This window comes from Heterodontus francisci, chromosome 7 (assembly GCF_036365525.1).
Source record: "Heterodontus francisci isolate sHetFra1 chromosome 7, sHetFra1.hap1, whole genome shotgun sequence".
Lineage (NCBI taxonomy): Eukaryota > Metazoa > Chordata > Chondrichthyes > Heterodontiformes > Heterodontidae > Heterodontus > Heterodontus francisci.
The window spans coordinates 42,877,097-42,893,918 of record NC_090377.1 but is presented as its reverse complement, the minus strand read 5'-3'; the positions used below and the strand labels follow the sequence as shown (position 1 = coordinate 42,893,918).

The 16,822-nt window shown below is 39.2% G+C and overlaps 1 protein-coding gene across 2 annotated transcripts in view; it reads left to right on the top strand.

The window, feature by feature from the left end:
- Positions 1 to 2,524: 2,524 nt before the first annotated feature.
- The window catches only part of rab3gap1 (RAB3 GTPase activating protein subunit 1), a 118,384-nt gene continuing 104,086 nt past the window's right edge, over positions 2,525 to 16,822 (top strand). Inside the window, exons 1-7 of one of the 2 annotated variants that reach the window (XM_068035073.1) lie at positions 2,525 to 2,673; positions 6,651 to 6,781; positions 6,877 to 6,932; positions 10,344 to 10,419; positions 10,866 to 11,001; positions 11,349 to 11,427; positions 13,771 to 13,890. In XM_068035073.1, the coding sequence (XP_067891174.1) occupies positions 6,692 to 6,781; positions 6,877 to 6,932; positions 10,344 to 10,419; positions 10,866 to 11,001; positions 11,349 to 11,427; positions 13,771 to 13,890 (557 nt within the window). In that variant the 5' untranslated portion in view covers positions 2,525 to 2,673; positions 6,651 to 6,691. The remainder of the gene's footprint in view (positions 2,674 to 6,650; positions 6,782 to 6,876; positions 6,933 to 10,343; positions 10,420 to 10,865; positions 11,002 to 11,348; positions 11,428 to 13,770; positions 13,891 to 16,822) is intronic. The other variant, XM_068035074.1, reaches the window with a different exon arrangement.

Sequence of the window (16,822 nt, the reverse complement as noted above, 5' to 3'; positions counted from 1 at the left end):
AGGCTTTCCAGGAGAAATGCAGCATCAGGGGTTTCAGCTATCACATACTGGATTCACAGAGTTTCTCAGAGAGATGGACAGAGGATGAACTGGTCTTCTCTCTTAGCAAGCTGACTCAACTGACTCAAAACAGTATTCAAAATGAAACCAACTCTTCACCGCAATAAACCTTGACATGTCACTTCTCTGCAAGCAACTCCCCCTAGTCACCAAGCCATTTGCTGTTTTCTTAGATCAAGACATGTGACTTCCAGTAAGTTGTTTTTTTAAACAGAAAGCTCAAGCCCCAAAGTCCTTCCAGTGACCTTTCAAAAAAAAACAAAGCCCATCTATGGAATCACTTCAGTCCTCCAATGAATTCATCTCCACAATTCTAAAACACAAGTCCTCAAAAAAATTAAAGAGTCGAAGCACTTCCATAACATGTTCTTACTTTAAATATTTCAGCTTTCCTATTAAACTATTCACATAGATGAGCATTGACAGTGTGCCCAGGATATCAGAACCATTCTCTTTAGATGTCTTTAGCTATTAGGTATATTCTGTGTCTTTCAAGAAGTGGTAAAATTTTAAATGAATTCATTGAACAAAGATAAACAATCAACAAAGAAATAATAAAAAAACTTGCAACTACATAGAATGTTATTAAATATTTAGAATGTCCCAAAACACATCACAGCGATGAAATACTTTTGAAGTACAGTCACTGTTATACAGGCAAACACAGCTGTCTGGGTACAGCAATTGAACGAATGATCAGATAACCTGCTTTTAATAATGTTCGTTGATGACACTGGGACCCTGAGCAGTCAGATATTACCTCAGTTTAATGTCTCATCTGAAAAACAATTCCTTCAACAGTACAACACTCTTCAGTACTGCACTGAAATGTCAGCCTACATTTTGTGCTCAAGCAAAATTTGAACCCACAGCCTTCTGACTCTCAGGCAAGAATGCTCCCAATGAAGCAAAGGTAACATTACAATATAATTTATATAGTAGAACTTAGACTATACCAACTCCTTAGATAAGAAAAATAACAAATGGTTCAGTATCTCTAGACTAACCTACATATTTTATAATTAACTTGAGTATATAGTTACTTTGAAATATTCTTATCAACTATGCAAGCTCATTTGTCTTACTAGTTTGCAATAGTTTCAGATCAATACTGTCTCTAATTTGAATAGCCTAAGCTAATTAAATGCCCATAAAAGAATTGCTATGGTTCCTTGGATTTGAATAATTGTTAGCTAAATTTAAAAGCTGCTGCCAGTCATGCACATAACTGAACAAATCACATAGTATTAGGGGTGGATTAATGCATGGACCTAATGGGACCCATGCCCAGGCGCTCTAGCTAGATATGGGGTCCCTGATAAAACTCACAATTATGCAGAAGAACTGCAAACAACAGTTGGATGAATTTCATTTAAGCGCAGTGTATTGCGATACGTTTTGCTTTATTATTAATGCAGTGCTTTTATAGTCCTTTTTCTTCATGCATTTTACTACATTTACGTTTTTTAATGGATCAGTTGTGGGGTGGGGGGAGGGGGTTGTGATAGAGAAGGCCCTGAATGCTTTTGATGCGCGGGGCCCAAGAATTCTAAATACAGCTCTGTGTAGGATCTTTCTGTTTAAATTGTATGGCTTTGCTTCTTTCCCTAGCCAACAGCATCAGAGATAACTAATCAGAAGCTTGAACAGCATTCATATCTAGAGTTCAGCTGGGGGCATGATTCAGAATGCAACTAGGTTTAAATGCCTTATGTATTGCGATTGAATTAAAGGGACCACTGCAAACCTTCATTCTTCTTATACTTTAAAGGTACATTTCCACTGCTTTGTGTATTTTGGAAAAGTTACAGCAAAGGAAACACAGGGAAAATTATGCAGTTTCCAAAAGAAATTCACCCTTCTCCACATATCAGAACATGCTGATGTGGAGCATTTTTACCAAAGTATCACAAGAGTAAAATTATCTGATTTGAATTTGATCCAATACTAAATTGCCTGTGACATTGCCCACATGTTCAGTTAATTAATATAATTGTTTATTATATATAGATATATAACATCACACAGACAAGATGGCGATGGAGTTGGAAGAGTATTCAGAAACTTTCTCCACAATTTACATTAGAGCTGAATAGTGGCTCAGTTAATTTTGCCAAATAGGTATATTCATTTCACAATATTTGATCATTCTATTTTTCACTTCTTGCAATGAGACAGTTCCAGATTTGATACAACACCATTAATAAAGAACTATTTGCTCATAAAGCAGTGGATTATTTTTGAATCATATATATATTATATATATACAAAAGGGACAATAGAGCTATCAAATAAAAGCCCAGAATGATACCATTGTCTTTTCATGAGTATTCTAAAGATAGCTGATAAGCATAAATTTTTTTCAACACTCATGAAAGAATTTTGATGATTGCTGTTACAGATGTGGCTCCTAGAACACAGGAGCTCTACTTCTTCCAATGACGTAGTCTTGCCATGACCTCAATGCATGACTCAGGAGAACACCTGCCCTAACCAAATTTCATGTATTGAGACCCTATCCTCCGATCATTCTTTGGATGGTTTTCTCCACTCATCATTTTTCAATTCACCTTGAGGATCAAAGGCACAAGCAGTTTTCTATTGCTGAACCAAGTAAGTTAATGCTCATGCCACAGGTGACTTGGAGATACATAGAAGCAGATAAAATTGCTGATCGGGAAAACAGCCTTGCCTCTAAAAACTAAACATACCCTAAGTGGGGGTTCACTGGCCTGAAGTAATTCTATCTGATAAAGGTACACTCTATCCTAGCTTGTGAATAACTGAAATCTTTTGTACTGACTTGTGAACAACTGAAATCTTTCTGGCAAATGCAGTTGTGAAATCCCTGCTTACATGGTTGACTACAACATGCTTTTTTTGGGTGGCAGGCTGTTTTGAATAGCAGTGATATGCTCCTCCTTTGTGGGCCCATGGCTACTGTGAAAATATTCAAAATGTTACATCTCATCAATATTAGAACTTTTGTAAGCTAAAGTTTGATAAATATATACATACAGATAAAACTTGTAAAAAAAAAGCCTTAAAACACAAACTTAACTTGATTTACAACATAAATTATATGGCATCTTCCAGATTCATTTTAGAAATTATTAGATAAATCATTTAACTGAAATGAAATTTCACATGCTCCTGTAGTGGATTGATGCATTAAAAATGTGCATGCCACAGAGTTGAGGTTGGAGATTTGCTTCCCTACTGAGCTGCACTGTATCGGAGTGAGGTGTCATTCAGAAACCAAGGAATGACAACACATGGGCAAGCAAACTAAGACCAGAAAGGTATCCTCTATGCTCATTGGCTGCTTACACACTAGCTGATGAAGTGCCTTTTAAATGCATTTTGATTTCAGTTTGATGGCGCCTCTGTGAACATAGTTGTAGCATGACTGTAGTCATTGTCTGCATTAATCTGCTTTCACGTCCCGTAGACATGTTAACCTGATCATCGGGCACACATTAAGTTTAAGGACATAGTGTGCAGGAAAGTGGTCAAAGCTAATTTGTGTAGTGTCAGATTGTCAACCTTGGCTCAGTGGTAGCACTTTTGCCTTTAAGTCAGAAGGTTATGGGTTTAAACCATACTCCAGAGACTTGACCATAATCCAGGTTAACACATCAGTCCAGTACTGAGAACGTTGCCCCATTGAGGGTGCTATCTTTTGGTTGAGACATTAAACCATGCTTCTCTCAGATGGATGTAAACAATCCCATAGCACTATTTGATTAACAGCAGGGTAATTCTCCTTTTATCCTGGCCAATATTTATCCCTGAACCAACATTACTAAAACAGATTATCTTGTCATATTTCTCACTGCTATTCGTGAGACATTGTTTTGTGCAAATTGGCTACTATCTTTCCCTACATTAAAACAGTGACTACACTTCAAAAGTACTTATTTGGCTGTAAAGCACTTTGGAACATCCTGAGGCTGTGAAAGGTGCTATATTAGTGTAAGTCTTTTCATTGCTCATATGGAAACAGAAGATGTTTACCAGGAAAAATATTGTAAGGCCATAGAGGATCAGAGAAAATGTCCAAGCAGGCCAGTCTCAGTGTGCAAGTTGGGCACTGCTACCACATATAAAAGTATACTATTTCCAGTAGGGATCAAGAACAAGGGGCCATAGATACAAGATTAAATGTAAGAGATTTAGGGCAGAGGGCAGGAGAACTTCTTTCTATACAGTGTTCTAAGGTGTGGAATTCATTCCAGTTTTAAGGTTGAGGCAGAAACTATATTAACATTCAAGATTAGATTGAATAGGTAGATAAAGGAAAAGTGGAGGAATGGATATGGGAACAGGGTAGTTAAGTAGGATTAGAACTATTTGCTCACATTGAAATTAAAAGCAAACACAGACTGGTTGGGCCGGATATCCAGTTTCTGTGTTGTACTATCTGTGTATTTTTGTATAATTGTGCATAAATACTCACCAGCTATAGCTTTCAAAATTTATGCCTATCCATATGTATGTCAGAACTATAATTATTTTACTACTGAAAGTACTTGAATTTTTTTTGGACTCCTAGAGCGATGTTACAATTAGTTATTTTAATGATCATGTGAGTAATTAAAATCCAATGGGGTGCTAATAGCTAACAAGCTTGTATATGGTATATCGCCTTCATAGTGAGAGGATTCGAGTACAGCAGCAGGGATGTCTTGCTGCAATTATACAGGGCCTTGGTGAGGCTACACCTGGAATATTGTATGCAGTTTTGGTCTCCTTATCTGAGGAAGGATGTTCTTGCTATAGAGGGAGTACAGCGAGGGTTTATCAGACTGATTCCTGGGATTGCGGGACTGACGTATGAAGAGAGATTGAGTCGGTTAGGATTATGTTCGCTGGAGTTCAGAAGAATGAGGGGGGATTTCATAGAAACCTATAAAATTCTAACAGGACTTGACAGGGTAGATGCAGGAAGGATGTTCCCGATGGTGGGGGAGTCCAGAACCAGGGGTCATAGTCTAAGGATACAGGGTAAACCTTTCAGGACTGAGATGAGGAGAAATTTCTTCATCCAGAGAGTGGTGAGCCTGTGGAATTCGCTACCACAGAAAGCAGTTGAGGCCAAAACATTGTATGTTTTCAAGAAGGAGTTAGATATAGCTCTTGGGGCAAAAGGGATCAAAGGATATGGGGGAAAAGTGGGAACATGTTACTGAGTTGGATGATCAGCCATGATCACAATGAATGGCGGAGCAGGCTCAAAGGGCTGAATGGCCTACTCCTGCTCCAATTTTCTATGTTTCTATGTCTATGTTTCTATACCACTATACTGTGCCACTGATGCAGGGCTCTGCCCACAATCTCCCATGAGTTTCTTGCCTTCTCTGGTTATCAAGTGGGAAGTGTCAGATGGACAAAAGGAAGAAGGTGAAGTCAAAGGATTAGCTTCTTTTTATATCTGAACAAGGAGATCATCTATACCATTGCTCCCAATAAGTTGGATGATACACTTTTATAATGACAGGGCAATTCTACCTGTTAATGCAGGAATATATAATTCCAAAAGGCATTCGATAAGGTGCTACACAAAAAGTTAATAGGCAAGATAAGGGCTCATGGAGTTGAAGGTAATATATTAGCATGGATAGAGGATTGCTTAATGGACAGGAAGCAAAGAGTGGGCATAAACGGGGCATTTTCAAGTTGGCAGGCAGTGAAAAGTGGAGTGCTGCAAGGATCAGTGCTGGAGCCTCAGCTATTTACAATCTATATTAATTACTTAGATGAAGAGACAGAGAGTAATGTATCTAAGTTTGCTGATGATACAGAGGTAGGTTAAAAGGTAAGCTGTGGGGAGGACATAGAGCGGCCTCAAAGAGATATAGACAGGCTAAGTGCAGGGCAACAAGATGGCAGATGGACAATAATGTAGGGAAGTGTGAAGTTATTCACTTTAGTTGCAAGAATAGAAAGCAGAATTTTTTTGAAAAGGTGTGAAACTCGTATTGATGTTCAAAGAAACTTGGGTGTGCTTGTACAAGGAACACAGAAAAAGTTAGCAAGCAGGTACAGCAAGCAATTAGGAAGGCAAATGGCATGTTAGCCTTTATTGCAAGGGGATTGGAGTACAGGAATAAAGAAGTCTTATTACAGTTGAACAGGGTTTTGCTGATACCACATCTGGACTACTGTGTGCAGTTTTGGTCTCCACATTTAAGAAAGGATATATTTGCATTGGAGGCGGTACAAGGAAGGTTCACTAATTTGGTCCCTGGGATGAGGGGATTGTCCTATGATGAGAGTGAATTGGGCCTATACTCTCTGGTGTTTAGAAGAATGAGAAGCGATCTCATTGAAACATACAAGGTTCTGAAGGGGCTGGATAGGGTAGACGCTGAGAAATTGTTTCCACTGGTTGGGAATCTAAAACACAGGGGCACAGTCTCAGGATAAGGGGCCGATCATTTAGGACTGAGATGAGGAGAAATTACTTCACTCAAAGGGTTGTGAATCTTTGGAATTCTCTACCGCAGAGGGTTGTGGATTCTCCATTGTTGAATACATTAAATTACAGTTAATATGCACTTTCTATGCTGTCACGTTTCCTCCAACAGTACCCCTCAACTTCCTCACCATACTGTTCCAGTGATGGCTGATGCCTTTGTGCCAGGAAACTGGCTCCGCTACCCACAATACACCGCAGACAAATAAACAAACAGATTTCAAGATGGCGGCGGACAGTGATGTGAGGTTCTTTGGTTTCTGTGAAAATATACTGTTTGTCTTTGTAATTGGTTACTTACCGAGTTTTTCACGCGTCTCTCTTTTTAATTCCGACAGCCAGAATCGGAAGTGTTTGAAATCACGGACTTTACGACGGCATCAGAATGGGAGAGGTAGGAGTGAGGGGAAAGCGGTTGCTGACCGAGCCTGTGGCCGTTTGACGTTGGAAGCCCCTGATGTCGCGTGTTGGAGCGCGAGCTCCAGACCCAGCATCCTTTCACCCGCGAGCTTCCTTCACACGTACAATCCTTTTCGGTGTTGATGGTACTTTGATAATGTTGTGACGCCTGTTAGGCGCAGACACACACCAATGCAAGCTAAACTGCCCTTAAGTACTTATGGAAATCCACTTTAGTGTGCAGCCAGCAAGTTTTTATATCTGCTATTTTAGCAATCGGTTATGACAACTTTCCAAGCTATTTGTTGTTAAAGGACATCGTTTTTTTGAAAGTTGTGAAGTCGATTACTCAATGTTCAAAGCAGCTTGCTGTTGTGTTGCAGTTAGTTAACATTTCACAATGTGTGCTCGTGGAATTATATTTTCCCTACTATGTTGCCATTGCAGCTTATGAAGTAGCTACTCATTACGATACACTTACAAATTAAATAAGCTGTATATCATTTTTGCTACTTATTACTTGGAAACTAAAGTGAGCCTTGCATTGTATCTGTAGAAATGCCTGGGAGTTGGTGTCTGGAAAATATTTTTCTTTCAAATTGAAGCAATCTCAGACAATTCACAGTATAAGATCAGAAATTTCCACCAAAATTGTGGATCATTACTCTTGGAGTATAGCAATTTCCACTTTTTGTAGTTTTTTTTCTAGTCTTGAATCTATAAAACAACAGGAACATGCCAAATCATATGGTTGGTTTTCATGTGAGTGTGAAGTTCAATGATTGGGTTACGACATTTGAAGAAAGAAAAATCAATTACAATTTCACACAACTTATAAAAAGGGGTGAACAATTAATTCATAGTATTGAATGCGTATTCAGTTACAATTAAACTTACAAAAAGCATGAATTTGAGAACTGCAGTATGTTTACTAATCTTGATAAAATACAGAACTCATAACACATTGTGTTGTGGAGCACCAAGATATTGAGAAATTGAGATGACATAAACACCATGATGGTGTTAGTTCACAGATCCCTGCTGTTTTCCCGCACTCTCCCACCTCAATGCTGTTTTCCTGCACTCTCTCTATATCCCTTGATATCTTAAATATCTAGAAATCTATCGATATCTGTCTTGAATATACTCAATGACTGAGCCTCCACAGCCCTCTGGGGTAGAGAATTCCAAAGATTCACCACTCTTGAGTGAAGAAATTCCTCCTCCACTCAGTCCTAAATGGCCTACCTCTTAATCTGAGACTCTGTCATCTGGTTCCAGACCTCCGAGCCAAGGGAAACATCCTTCCATCATCAACCCTGTCGAGCCCTATTAGAATTTTGCATGTTTCAATGAGATCAACCCTGGTTATTCTAAACGCTAGAGAATACAGGCCAAGTGTCCTCAATCTTCTCATAGGACAATCCCACCATCCCAGGAATCAGTCTGGTGAACCTTCGTTGCACTCCCTCTATGGCAAGTATATCCTTCCTTAGGTAAGGAGACCAAAACTACACAGTACTCCAGGTGCTGTCTCACCAAGGCTCTATACAATTGCAGCAAGACTTCTTTACTCCTGTATTCAAATCCTCATGCAAAAAAGGCTAACATACCATTTGCCTTCCTAATTGCTTGCTTCACCTGCACGTTAGCTTTCAGTGATTTGTGAACAAGGACACCAAGGTCCCTTTGGACATCAACACTTCTCATTGAATAAGACAGATTGCTAATATTTTGACAAGAATTTTACTTGCTTGTAAAGTAGTGTGGCTCAGCAGTTGAGTCCAATTTTGTTTAAAAAGCCTAAATGTTTAGTTGTCAGATACATTCAAAATAACTGTTGTGTTTTAGCATGGGGAGGGGAAGAAAGAGAGAGTCTTCAAATGGCTGGCTCACGGCATCATTGGGGAGTTGATTGCCTTTCCACCCTTTCAATTCTGGAAAAAAGATAGGGCAATTTGATTCTGTTATTTCCCTCTATTTCAGTGCCAATCTGACCATTTACCTTTTGGGATTCATTCCTTAATTAGTGGCTAAGTTGAAAACAAGATGAAGTGATGGGCTGATACAATTGATAGACCACTCTGGTGCTAGAAACTTCTAGGCCTACTGCTTTATATCTCAAAATTGGTTTTTTTTCACTAACGAAATTCAAATGATCTAGGAATGCAAATTAAACAACGTAAAACAATAAAGTGGGAAGTTACTTGGATTGCTTAACTTAAGTGACTTTGAAATAAGTAGGCTGAATTTTGAGTTAAGACTAAAAGAGAAATGTACAAAAAAGCTAAATTAGTAAGAAAACGTTTAGTAGGGAGGAAAAGAATATTGCAGAAGGAACCATGTTAAATACATCTAGTAAAGGTGAAGCAGTTAATAAAAGTTTAATTATGTTTTTTGAGTTTACCGAGATGTACGGAAGAATGCTGCTAAGCGAAAAAGAATTCTTCTAATTCTGTTTTTATTGCTGTGACCAATTGAGTTTGAATTGAAGCATTTATTAATATTGGGATTTCCAATAGTCATTTATCCAGATTTAACTTGTGTTAGAAAAGTCATATATTTGTGCAATTTTAAAGTTTTGCTTTTTGAAAATTTATTTATTTTTATTTATTTTTTATTTAGAGATACAGCACTGAAACAGGCCCTTCAGCCCACCGAGTCTGTGCCGACCATCAACCACCCATTTATACTAATCCTACATTAATCCCATTACCCTCTTACATCCCCACCTTTCCTCAATTCCCCTACCACCTACCTATATTAGGGGCAATTTATAATGGCCAATTTACCTATCGACCTGCAAGTCTTTGGCTGTGGGAGGAAACCGGAGCACCCGGCGAAAACCCACGCGGTCACAGGGAGAACTTGCAAACTCCGCATAGGCAGTACCCAGAATCGAACCCGGGTCGCTGGAGCTGTGAGGCTGCGGTGCTAACCACTTCTATGATAGTTTGGCTTTTTGTAAAGAATAGTTGCATAAATTATTTTGTAAGTGAAAGTTCCAAAATTCTAATGTATTACAGAGGCAAAAATATATAGTGTGATATGTTAAAATATATAGAAAGGCAATGCTGCTGCTTTGAGTAGATTGGAAGATTCTGGAGTATCCAGTACCTCAGGACATTCTAAGAGAAATTGAAATATGGCAAGTATCCTCAATGAAGAATTGAACCTTATCCTTGAAATACAGTAAATTATATTGTTTTCTTAATTTTTTTTCTGGACTGAAATCTAAAACTGCTGTATATTGCCAGATGGCATGACTGGTTTACATGTAAATTTAAAATTCAAGATTAGGTTTCAAAATTATGTGCTGTACCATAATGTACTGAAGACTTTATTTTAAAATGATTAGCAGTTATTTCAAGTATTTTAAAATCATCCTGTATTTTCATATCTCTAGATTTGTGTCAAAAATTGAAGAAGTGCTGAATAATTGGAAACTGATTGGAAGCACTGCAAGAAAATCTTTGGAAAAGGTCTGTTTTGGTTAATGCTGCATCTCCATAGTTGAAGTAACATACAACATTGCTCTTTCATCTTTTGTGAAGAAATTGTTAAAGTTTAAAAAACAAAGGGTTGGATTGAAGTCAATATCGGTATTTTCTCCGTAAGTTGATAATTTTCTCCCCAATATTTATGTTAGATTTATTTATGGCAGTTTATAAAATACTCGTTCCAAACCTTCCAGCATGATTCATACAATGGGAAAGGGTGTTTCAACATTGGAATAATTGTCACAGGGCAGTGGCCAGATTCTTTGGTCCATGTCCAGTGGGTAATATTAATTTCAACCCCTGGTACTGCCCTTTTTGGCAGGAACCCATTGTAAACTTGCTTTTAAACTCAATGTGTTGTTTCTTTATATATCTACTTAAAATTACTGTTCTGTAAAGCTACAATGTTACAATTTGTGAAATTACAGGGTGAATTAACTTCTGGAGTGTGGGAGGAGAAGTCTGATGAGATTTCTTTTGCAGACTATAAATTCAGTATAACGCATCATTATCTCAAACAAGAGTCTTTAACTGAAAAAGAAGTAAAAGAAGAGTCTGAAGAAGGTATGACTAGCTACCTGTGTTGGCTGTGTGCGTTAAACTGATATTAAGGGGTATTAAAGTATTTGTATTGTATAATGTATTTCTGAAGGTTTTACGTTGGGATAAATTTCATCAGTTTTGGAATATTTTTTATGTAAGTAGAGCCTTTAGGATCCAAAGCTGTTATAAGTTTGTTAGGAGTGTGGATATTGCAAATTGGCCTCCTTCGCAACCATATTTAGTTAATTGCCAGTATTTGATTGTACGTAGTTAAATAAATTAGTGTCTTCTGTAGAGGAATTCTGTTTTGTGTTTTTCATATAAAATGACTTTTTATTTAAAAAAAGAAGGGAATTCTATTTTAACAGATGCTCTTCCTGAAGCAATGCAGGATTTACTGTCCATGCGCAATGATTTTCCACCCAGAGCTCATTGTCTTGTCAGATGGTAGGCATGTTCTCAATGTTATTCAACTCTTTGTTATTTACTATTGGTGTGCAATTGACAATGTTATATGAAACTGACACTACATGTACTTCAGCCCACACAGGATTTAGAATTTATGGTTCTATGATGAATGGAAAAGTCTTTCATATAGATGTGTATGGGAGCCTTATGCATATATCAACCAGTTTAGAGCTTTGATGTGGTATAACAGCCCATTAATGCAGGATACCTGCTGCCAAATTATTACCTGGAAGCAGCAGCACCTCTTAGAAGTGTGAACACGTATGTAAATTATGTTTTTAAAAGGGAAGGGAAGACTAGAGGATGTGCTTTCATTGCAAGTATTTTCTATCCCTCTAATTTTTTAAAAGATAAATTGATTAACCATACTGGGTGTTGTAGATATCATCAGCTCAGTTAAGTTATCCACATCTATGGAGTCTTGTCCAGGCTGGTGCTAAAAGTTCTCATCTTGAGTGCCACTGGAGTGCTCACTGCCAGTGAAATCATTGGAGCTGCTTTGGGATGTGTCTGTAACCAGGTCATTGGAGCAGCTTGAGAGCACAATGTTGAAATGATGCACCTCCTCAGGGAGGGGAAACTGGCAAAATTCACATATTTGAATAGTTGGAAGACGGTATTGATTTCTTTATTTTTTAAATAAAGACTTTGTTATTTTTTAGCACACTTTCCCCCCTTTTAAATAATTCGTTCAACCATTTGAATTGAATTGATTACATGGATTTTGATATAAAGATTCTCAAAGTAGATTTTAAGAATTGCGTTTTTAAAGTAAAGTTTCACCTACTGGTATTGAATGCTCTGTAGTAGATTAGAACTGATTATTTTGTTTAGGTTTTAAAATAATGTTCGGATTCTCTTCCCCCTCCATCCTATCGCAGATCTTCCTTCTTGTTCTTCTTCCCCTCCCCCCTTTCACTTGCTCAAAGACTGTTGCATTTCTAACATTTGCCATGTCTGATGAAGGGTCACAGACCTGAACGTTAACTCTGTTTTTCTCTACACAGATGCGGCCAGACCGGCTAAGTATTTCCAACACTTTCTGTTCTCATTTTATATTCTCCTACTCTGGTTTTCCTGTACCACACACCATTCCCTGTCTAAGCAAATAGGAAGGCAGCCCTTTTCCCAGGGCTTTGCCAGTGTTGTTCTTGATCCAGCTGTTTGGAGTTTGAGAGCACTTTGGGGTGACAGTAGCGCTGTACTGGAAATTACGAGGATAGGTTACGTATGCTTGCATTTCCTTGAGTATAGAAGATTGAGGGGTGATCTAATTGTTTGCTTTTAAATGGTATAAGGATTCAACAGGATAGATAAAGAGAATCTATTTCCATTGATAGGGGAGTCCAGAACAAGAAGGCATGATCTTAAAATTAGAGCCAGGTGCCATTCAGGAATGAAATCAGGAAGCACCTCTTCATACGAAGAGTAGTAGAAATTTGGAACTCTCTCGAAAAGGCTGTGGCTACTGAGTCAATTAAATCTTTCAAGATTGAAATTGTTAGATATGGGCCAAAGATGGGTAAATGGGATTAAAGTGCAGATTGGCTGGGATCTGGTTAGGTGGTGGAGCAGAATCGAGGTGCTGAATGGACAACTCTGTTGCTATCTTTCTGTATAGGAACTGAAGAAAGCCATTTAGCTCAAACGACCTGTTCCTTTTCAGAGATCAACCCCACTTATTTGCCTTCCCACATTTCCCTCAGTCTATAGAAACTCATTCACTTTTCTTTTGAACCTATTCATACAGTGCACTTCAACGGCCTTCATTGGTAATTGACTCCACAAATTTCTTCCCTTTTGGGTTAAAAAGTTCCACTGCATTCCCCTCTTCTGATTTCCTAATTTTGTGTATCCTGACACTTGAACCTTTCGCTGTAGTGATTTTTTTGTCTGTAAATTAATTTTGTTGGTTTCCTCTCTAATCTTCGAAATTTCAGAACTTAGTACTTTGAACCTCTTTTTCAAAAAAAGACAACTTCCTTAACATTCCTCATAACCTATATTTTTAATAGATATACAATCATTTTTGTTGCTTCCCTTTGTTTCCTCAAGGGCAAAAATGTTTCTACCATTTGGTGAAAAGAGCTGCAAACACTATGGCAGATTAAATTTGGCTAATACCTCATACAACAAAATTACAGCCACCTTTAATTTACATCCTGGTAATGCAACCTAGAAAACCTCGGTTTAAGAAAAACATTGTTTTCAAACACTGCCTGGATAAGTAAGGATTTTTGATTATGATCTTGCCATTACTGTTGAAATTGGTGAATAGCTATCAATAGCAAATTTATCATCTTTAGGTGTTTCTTATCCTAGGTATGGTTTACGGGAGTTTGTGGTAATTGCTCCTGCAGCCAGTAGTGATGCAGTCATCAGTGAATCGAAGTGCAACATTCTGCTCAGCTCTATCTCTATTGCATTGGGCAACACTGGTTGGTAGGTAAATATTTGAAAATGCTATGTAGATTGTATTAGCTATTTACATATGGAACACTGAAGAGGAGAAACTTTAAATTTGTGATCAAATAATTTGAATTGTTATGGACCATCACTCTATTTCTACTTTTTCTCTTTTTTTTTTCCTACTTCTGTTCTGTTTACCATTCCTAAACCCCTCTCTTCTATTGTCATGCTTCTTTTCACTTCTCCACTCTCAGGTACTCTGCCCTCCAATTCCCTACCCAAACCTTTCAGTACTCCTCGACCTTCCTTTTCCCTTTAAAAAGACTTGCATTTATATAGCACCTTCCATAACCACCGGATGTCTCAAAGTGCTTTACAGTCAATTAAGTACCTTTTGAAATGTAGTCACTGTTGTAATGCAGGAAACAGGGCTAATCTTGCCTGTCTCCTTCCTGTCCGTCACACCCCTCCTTTTTTGTTTTGTTTACGCGATTTGAGGATCACTGGCAAGGCCAGCATTGGTTGTCCATCTATAGCCAGCAGATTAGCTCTCACCACCCCTTTACGCATCTCCCTCCAGAATGTCTGTTCATTTGTGATCTGTGATTTGTCATTGTTCCCTTGCCATCCATTAATTTAACATATTATGGATGATTGTGTCGACATAATGGTCTTGATGGAAACCTGGCTGAGTGGTGATGACACCTTTCCCTTTAATGAAGCCTCCTGCTTGGCTATATCTTCCACCACTTGCCCCGTCAAGACTGTCAACGTGGCGGTGTGGCACTTACCACTAGATCACATGTTGGCTCAACCCCGTACTCCTCTGACACTTTCTCCTCCTTTGAGCATCTCGCCTTGTTCCACCCCTCTCACCTCTCTTTCAGAATTCTCAAGCCCTCTCAAGTATGATAATTTTCTCTCACTGAGGTGACTTCACTGCTTTCCTCCTTCAGCCTCTGCACTGAAGGACTTTTCATCCTCATCCTTTCAACCTTCATCTCAACTCATCATGCTCTCATTCCTCTGAGCTCACTGCCCTCTTATCCTCCCTAAATCTCTACTTCCAAGTAAACTCCCCAACCCGTTTTCACGGCCACCCTCTTGACTTAGCCATCTCATGTGATCTTGCTAGTCCCATTATATCAATAGCAGATCACTTCCTTGTATCACTCTCCACCCTTCATCCTCTTCCATGCCCCAAACCTTACCTCCTCTGTATTCATCCCTGGAGAAAACTATCCTCCAATTCAATTACAACTGCACTTTTGAAATCCCAACTGTTTAGCCTTTGACCCTCTTTTTGCCACAACATTTCTGTTGCTAGTGATTTGCTCAACTGCACCCTGTCCTCCACCTTTGATGTCCTAATCTTCAATGAAACCATTACTCTTTCTTACCCTGGCCGTTCCTCCAGTATGGCCCTCGTTTCCACTTCTTTAAGTCCAAGGGATGAAAGGATATGGTGGACAACTGGTTTCGCCATCCACTGCCAGTTCTGGCTGGACCACATAAAGCACTATCGGCTCCTGCTGTCACCTGTTAAAACTGCTCACTATTCCAGGATCATTCTGGAATGCAAAGATAAGCTTCTTTTCTCTACTGCAAGCTATCTTCTTAAACCTCTCTCCCCTATCTCCTCCATCCTTGATTCCAACGAGGCGTGAAGAGCGGATGACTTCTTTGTCACTGAGATTGAGACCATCCGATCAGCTGTATCTGCCGCGACCTTCCCTTCCACTAGCCCACTGGGCCAAGTTTCCTCTAAGTTCCCTGCTCCCCAGCCCTGGTCTTTCATCTTTCTCTAGTTTCTCTCCTATCTCCCCTCATGACCATTCCAAGCTCACCTTGACTGTGAGACCCACCTCCTGCTCCCTCGATCCTATTCCCACCAAATTGCTGACCACCCAACTTCCCCTCCTAGTCATTGCGTTAGCCGATATTATTAATGGTGCTCTCTTCAGGTATTATCCCTGTCTCTCTTAAATCTGCCATCATCATCCCTCTCCTCAAAAAACCAACCCTTGACCCCGCTGTCCTTGCAAACTACTGTTCCATCTCCAACATGTTATCGCCTCCCAAATCCTAGCCATCTTACCCGGAACTTCATGTTTGAATCTCTCCAATCAGATTTCTGCCCCTGCCTCTGTACCGAGACCGCTGTTAATCAAAGTCACAAAAGACGTCCTATGTGAATATTGTTGAGCTATCTGCGCTCATCTAATTCTGGCCTGTTGAGCATCCCCGATTTTATTCGCTCCACCGTTGGTGGCTGCGTCTTCAGTTGCCTGGCCCTAAGCTCTGGAATACCCTCTTTACACCTCTCTGTGCCTCTCTACCTCACTTTATCCTTCAAGATGTTCTTTAAAACCTACCTATTTGACCGCAAACTTTTGGTCATCTGGCTTAATATGTCCATATGTGGTTCGTTGTAATTTTGTTTTCTAATGCTTTATGAAGTGCCTTGGGATGTTTTATTATAACAAAGGCACTATATAGATACAAGTTGTTGATCTTTTGACATGAATTGATATATAATGTTTGCATTATTTAGCATCTTATGTTTAAGTGTTAATGCATGTGAATTTTTTTATACATTTCATGGAATGTGGGCATTGCTGGCAAGGCCAGCATTTTCTGCCCATCCCTAATTGCCCTTGAGAAGGTGGTGGTGAGCAATCTTGAACTGCTGCAGTCCATCTGGTACAGGTACACCCACAGCACTGTTAGGGAGGGGGTTCCAGGATTTTGATCCAGCGGCATTGAAGGAATGCCGATATATTTCCAAGTCAGGATGGTGTGTGACTTGGAGGGGAACTTGCAGATGGTGGTGTTCCCATGTGTCCATTGCTCTTGTCCTGCTAGGTGGAAGAGGTCGTGGGCTTGGAAGGTGCTGTCAAAGGAGGCGTGGTGAGTTGCTGCAGTGCATCTTGTATATGGTGTACACTGCATAGGTAATGAGATA